This window comes from Bombus terrestris, chromosome 11, assembly GCF_910591885.1.
Source record: "Bombus terrestris chromosome 11, iyBomTerr1.2, whole genome shotgun sequence".
In the NCBI taxonomy this organism is placed as follows: domain Eukaryota; kingdom Metazoa; phylum Arthropoda; class Insecta; order Hymenoptera; family Apidae; genus Bombus; species Bombus terrestris.
Genome location: NC_063279.1, coordinates 13324345 through 13331623, shown reverse-complemented (window position 1 = coordinate 13331623; position 7279 = coordinate 13324345). Strand labels below are relative to the sequence as shown.

Sequence of the window (7279 nt, the reverse complement as noted above, 5' to 3'; positions counted from 1 at the left end):
AAATCGTATTACTTTAAGTTGATTCTTGTTGAAGTTCCGAAAAAGTAATAATTTCAAAACTATTGAAATTAAATTAAATAATTCGCTCATTCACAGTAAATAGACTTCTAAATAACAACAAATAACTCTACGTATTCAACAATTTAGTACTATTTTATATTAGATAATGTCGGGTATATATTTGTAAAAGGATTTATTGCAAAAGATAAATATTTATTTTACACGACTATCCTGCATGTAAATACATATGCTTTTGTTTGCTTCCCTTTGAATGTTTTCATAGATTCAACACTTTGAATGTCCTTGTGAATCTCTTCCTTGATTATACCTGTAGCCCATATCTATACGTATATTCTCGTCATTGATCAATGGATTTTTGATGCACGCTTGAATCAAATGAGCGACTTCCTCGTAGGTTTCGCAGCGTTTTAATGCGCTTATCATGGTGCTCCACCGCCTTGTTTCCTTTTTTTCTTCTGCAGCTAAATGTGAACAAAGATTTCTGTGATTTTATTGTACATTGTTTACGAACAGACATTTAAACGATGACGGTTTATTAATGAACAGAGACTTCGATAAAATTATTATAGGATAACATATTAATGACGTGCATCCTCGAACTGAAATAAGACAAAAATGTGCGATATGAATTTTAGAAATGGTTTATTAAAATCCATTACTTTCTTATTAGAGAATCATAAACTCGTAGTTTGAATGACACACTAGTCGTGACACAAACAACTCAAACTACTGATGGTTTGTGTCAATATATTGATAGCAACAAATTTACATCTAAATACACATAATCGTGAATAAACTGCGAATATTTATGCATTTATTCTGTATGCTTTTTTATTGCATTTTTTTATAAAAATAAAAATTTCTAGACAATGCATACTAATCGTAATATTAACATACCTGTCATGGGGCTGTCTATGTAACCAAGACAAATTGTGATAACACGTATTCTTTGCAACGCGAGTCCTCTAGCTAAAGGGATCGTCATGCCGGAAACCGCGGATTTCGTGATGTCATAAGCAACTAAACCAGGTGGTGGTTCGTAAGCCATCGTGCTCGGAAGATTTATAATGACTCCTCTTTGCTGATTTGAATCTTGTTTGTTCTTCGTCATCAAGCCGACCATTAAGCGCGTTACGTTAACTAAACTCCACACGTTAGTTTCGGAAACGCGTCTATAAAGGTTAGCAGAATGTGGCTTCTTGTTCTTGAAATCGTAGATATTTTCGTAGCCAATAACATCAGCAGAATTAATTAGTACATTCACGCCGCCAAATTTCGTCTTTGCACATTCCATGCTCTCTAATACGTCCTTTTCGAGTCTCACCTAAATAGTATCATACAATTATTCATTATGAAAACATTACGTATTATTATTAATTCAGAGTCTTGATAAAATATGAAAATTTTACAATGTGAAATTTCTATCTGGTTACTTTTATTTTGATCGTTTTTTTCGTCTTGTTAACTATTATCTTATAGAGATTTTGACACGGTTAATGCCATGGAGGTCACCGATGACCGGCGCACCAAAATTAGTAGAAATATATAATTTGAACAAATGTCAATAGTTATAAATTTTGTATTATTTCCATCGTTACTACAATAGTGCGACGAAATTAATGCGGTATAAAATATATAAAAATAGTTTTATTGATACATGAAATATAGATCTATTATGTGCGTCCCCCACAAATGGCTGTCCAACGTGGGAAAATCCACTTTTACCTGAATGAATAATAACCCTAAAGAACGTAAGGGCCTTGCCAGTAAAGTAGACAATACTAAATCTCGTGGTGTGTCCTTAGAATTATTGCGGGTCCGAATAAGTATGACCGAGGTATGGATTCTTGTTTATAGTAGGACCTGTAGCGTAAGAACATAGAACAATTATTTAACAACGTGAGGAAACAATATAAGATAATTCATAATCGTGAAAAAATAAGTGACGCGAGCGAAATTGCTCTATAGCGGAATGAGAGCCGCCGGTGCCGTCAGTGAGATAAATTCATTAACACTTTGACTGCCACGCCGAAATCACATGTTTCGCTCAGGACGCCACGGGAGTATTTTTATTTTACAAAGCATATAATGGCAAAATAATAAATTGATGATGTAAGACAACATTCTTCCCCAATGGACCGTTTATCTTATTGGTGGTCGTGGGTGACCACTGTGGCGCCTTGCTGACAGCTGGTAGCGATATATTATAACAAGTCTTCGTTTATTTTAACAAACCATTCGCATTTGTTATTTCGTCGTAAGCAAAAGTTCTATATATAATAGTATGATATGTGCGCACTTCTAACCTCAATTATATGATTATAAACCAGCATTTACGATTATTTTCTAAGGTGTGTTTATGATAATATTCGTAGATTACCCCTCAAAGATATGGATACAAATACAGTGCACCGTTAGATGCAAAATTTGTTCTCATCTTTTTTTTCTTATTGATGTTTTATTGAAAATGTTTGAAGTGGATATGCCATGATAGTGTGATGCTGATGTATAGGTCGGTGTGAGGTGCTGCGCTGCTTTTTTCTTATTTATGAATCGTGAAGAAAAAATCTGACTACGAGTGTCGGGATTTGAATCTGGTGTGGAAACGTTCGTAACCAACGGCGCTAACCACTGCTCTGCCGTCGTCCGATCGAGGATAGGATCTTTGTGTAGCAAGCCACGGGACAGAAACCGTTTTGACAGAAAAGTTTTGCTGTCGAGTGCCGCTACATGTTTAATTGTTCAATGGGGCATTTTTTGTTTCAAATTATCTTATATTTATCAGTTATATTCAAAATGCCCTAACTGTCAATTTTCATACAATTTTTACAATAGTAAGAAGTTCAAGCGCTCCGGATACCAATGACCATTGTGGCGTCACAGAAGAAACCGTGGCCGGTCATACATGACCAACGTGGCAGTCAAAGTGTTAACTGTTGATCTTCATGAATTTAAGCTACGGTATCTTATGAAATATTTATGTATTGTACAATTATTTTCATTGTTAAGAACTTAGTACGGATATGTAAATATTTTAAAAGAATAAATATATAATTTAGATTACTATCACGATCAATCAGACGATGATAATTTTTGCTAGAAACATTTGTTAAATAAACGGAATGGCGTTTACACGAAATAGCATTTCGATGCGTAGACCAGAATTTCCAATGAATCAGGAGAAAAGTTAAATTTATAAATACAGAAGCTTGTGCGACGTTTGGCGAAGTATGGAAACGGTAGAGTATTGCCGTTGCGGTTGATAATATTGGTAACCGCATTTAAATGACGGACATAGTGCGGTTCTCCAAATAGGATACTTTTGAATTGTAACGCCAACATTGGCGGTACGTACTGACAGAAAGCGGAGTTTCTAATGGACACTTAACTTCAATTAAACTAAAATTCAAACTACCCGACGTCGATGTTAGTGACGCCGTTCCGCTAGTTATTATACTGGATCTAAATCGTGTGAACTAGCACGAAAGGATACCACGAGTCAGGAATCGGACCGTGTCTGAAACGATTCATTACCAGCCAACTAAAAGTACCAGACTTCTGATACTCAGTATAGAACAGTTATATGTTCTACCTCATTAACATGTTTGTTATGTAGCATTAAAGAGAAAATGCCTGTCTGTTTAATGCATTCACGTGACTTCGATCAAATCAAATTATGTAATCGACTTTATTTCAGTATTTTTTATTTATATTTTATTTGCAATGCGTATGTGTGATTCCTTAATATTTAGAAATTAATTCGTATTAGAAAATATACATACATATACTGCAGGTACAACTCGTCTGCATGTAATCGATTGAATCGTACCGACGCGACGTGACGATATAACGCGGAATAATTGAAAATATTTCGCAGTGTCGCGAAAATCAACGCACGAATCGATCAAATATTAGTAATCAAACGTACTGACGGCGAAAACACGAACATAATGAACCGACTTGTTTGCTAACGTCGACGTAGCGCGTGTATTATTTACTCGTTAGTGTCATTCACAAATTCGATACGCACACGAAACGCACTATGCCGTCCCCCTGCACGTTTCTCCAATTCATCGACATTAACGAGGCGTTTCGGTGTCAGCAGTGAAATTTCGCCGTGTTAGGGAGTTGTACGTTGAAAAATCCAAAATCCGAGCCGATTATCATCGACGATGGCGCCAACACTAGGTTTGGTGGACGGTGGTCGACCAGAAGCCAGTTCTCGTGGGTCGCAGTTAATTCGCGAAAATTCGCTGATACAGATTATCGTTTAATCCGGATGTTGAAATGTATCATGTTTGAGAGAATCCAGGAAATCGAAACTAGCTGTGTGAAATCAATAGTATTCGATTAAAAAACAAGGAAGAGATGATTGGGTTGAGAAATATCAGACTGCACATATTATCAACCAATCAGAACGTTAATCGTTCCGTCATCTTACGCAAACTATCTAAAAAATCAAGATTTGCAATCATGTCGAACATTTTACTGAATAGAGTCGTCTGACTAATATTTCTAGTCAGTGCAATCTTAGCAGGACAGCGCAGGAACAAGGGAGATACTGTACTCTATCACTCATCACCGCACGTTGCTATATCATTTTATTCGTATATGTGATAATATACAGGGCGTCCCAATATTGATGGCATAATCTAGAGGAAGTGATTGTACAAAATAGGACGAAAATATGGAATAAATTTTGTTCATTTGAAGCTTTGTTTTCGAGAAAATGGACTTCGAATTTCCTTCGAAAATTCGAGAATCGAACATACCTATATGTGCAGTATGGTGGCCAGCATTTTCATCAATTTTTGCATTAATAAAGTAAATCTTAAGAATTATATACTTTATTATTACTCATAAACCTATTGCATGTGGTTTGTATTGTGATTTGTTTAACCAAATTCAAAGTCGACTCTGTCCAAAACAAAGCTTCAAAGGAACAAAATTTATTGCATATTTTCGACTTATTTTATCATGTACAATCACTCCCTCCATATTTTACCATCATTATTGGGACACTCTGTATAATGACAACTGTATTTCGGACAATACGTGTGTTTATCTTTATGATTGCGTTGAGTCTGTCAGAAACAACCAATCGGATCCGCATTCGTTTCGCAGGACTTCTCTCTAGCAGTGCACAGTACATGTTATGTCAATCGAATCTGGAAACTATTATACTATTTCTTATTCTGAATAACGCTATTAAATATTTCTCTTTCGACAAATTGTTTCTTCAACCGAAACCGAAGAATTGGAGACTCGAAACGAATCAATGCGGTGGGAATTATCAACGAAACCGAGGTTATTAACGCGTTTCACGAGCCAGCAAGCAACGCAGCAGCCAGAGAGTGGCATCGACGAAAAGCAAACGTCATAATTGCCACGTAATTATGCGCATTTTAATTTGTAACTCGCCCCACCCCCTTCACCATAAACTCACCCCTTTTGCATCTCCCTCCTCGTTACTTTGTTCGCGGTGCGGTATCACGCGGACACCGGCGCGAAACGCGAGCAATCGCAGCAAATTACAATCATGGCTGTTTGACGTGCGTGAGAGTTTGATTTATTAATCATCAGCCCGCAACGGGACAGTTTCCCGAATATTTTCGCGCCGTCGCGCCCCGCCGTAATTTTCTCGCAGCCCGCGACCGTTGTAATTTATTCCCGCATGTTATTTGTCCCTGCATCACTCTCATCCTTCTTTCTCTCTTCTTGTTTCTTTCTTCCAGCACTTATCTGTTTTATTTCCATGGTTATAATAGCATTAGCTATTATATACTTTGAATATATATATAATTTTTTTTTTTTTTGAAGAAACTACGCATGTGTTTTAATGTATAAAACGTTTGATATGCACCAACCTAATATGTATCTTTTTATGTTAGTTGCGCTCTCAAAATTTTAGAAATGGCAAACATCCTTGTCTTGAAATTCTTATTGTATACTTTAGAATTTTCAGCTATAAGTAAATAATTTTATAGAAACAATACGTTTGTTCATTTGATATATCTATACATGTCACAGATCGATGTCTGTTGGAGCAGATGTGATGGTTAACATTTTCCGTTGGATAAAAATGATTGGAATAAAATCAACGCATTTCCGCTTTTCAAACCGACCGATGGCGTTGGGTGATTTCGATATAGAAATCGAGAAAATTATCGCGAACGTTGGCGGATTCGAGTAGGTCTGGGTTAGGTAAGCGGAATCGTACCAACAGGCTTTCACGCGCACGAGCTGGACGCTGGTCCGATTTGAATACATAACTGGCCGGATATAAACGAGCCTATGAATAAAATTTAAATTCCAATCAGCGGCTGAACAATGCCACAATACCTGCGGTCGTCCGGTAGAAATCAAGTCGTATAATGCGTTTGGTGAATCTGCTTGTCTAGACGTTGCGTTGTGGCGTTTGTAATCGACGAAACTCCCACTATGTTCATATCTCAACTTCTAAAGAATATTTCATTTTTTCCCTTTTTTTCTTCTTCCGAGTGATATTCTTGAGCGATAAACAATTCGTGACGCATTTATTAAAATTAAAAACAATCAGTGAGAAATTTACGATAAAATAAAATCCCGGTTTTTCATTTCAACGCATTCAAATAAGAATGAATACAAATATCAGCCATTTGTTTTTGATTAATTCGTTGTTATTCCGTATTTATGTTATCATTTTTTAATATTGTACGACATCTTTTCTCATTTTTATTCATAGAATATGTTAGACGGGTGTTCTGTGTTTAAAAGAATTGAGACAGTCTGTATAAGATAAAGTTTTTCCAATCGAAAAGCACCCAATCAAGCGGCTCATCGGTTACTTATAAATTCCATGTGTGTCCAGGGGTCGAAATTCTAGTTATTTCCTTGGTTGTTTAACGATAACCGTGTTTCATACTAGGGACAGCTGCAATACAATACGTCGTCAAGAAGATTCTGGACATCTGTATTACAGGACCTTCCTTTTTCTTCTTCGACGTTTGCTTCAAATCTTCTATTGCGGCGTCGCTCGTGACTTATTCCAGACGAGTAAGGGTACGTATTTGGCATGACGTCAAACGTGGATATTAGGATTCCCAGGGGTGGATAGCCAAAGGGGCCAAAAGGAAACGGAAAAGAAAGAAAAAAAGAAAGAACTATGTGGTACCCGTTCGTGCGTCACATCCGTGACCAGCCTACCGGCTGCACGGGTCTTCGCAATCGTCAACCAGTTTCTTACGTGAAAGGTACCTTTAGTTTCCGACACGTTACA

At 36.8% G+C, this 7279-nt stretch overlaps 1 protein-coding gene and 1 long non-coding RNA gene across 3 annotated transcripts in view; one reads left to right on the top strand and one right to left on the bottom strand.

Moving 5' to 3' along the window:
• The window catches only part of LOC110119680, an 86902-nt gene that overhangs the window by 39582 nt on the left and 40041 nt on the right, over positions 1-7279 (top strand). The gene's annotated exons all lie outside the window — the stretch shown is intronic.
• LOC100652169 (3-hydroxyacyl-CoA dehydrogenase type-2) lies at positions 140-1242 on the bottom strand. The gene is made up of 2 exons (XM_020865457.2): positions 919-1242; positions 140-482 (listed from the first exon to the last, which is right to left on the bottom strand). The coding sequence occupies exons 1-2, from the start codon at positions 1142-1144 to the stop codon at positions 286-288; spliced, it is 423 nt and encodes a 140-aa protein (XP_020721116.2). The 5' UTR covers positions 1145-1242; the 3' UTR covers positions 140-285.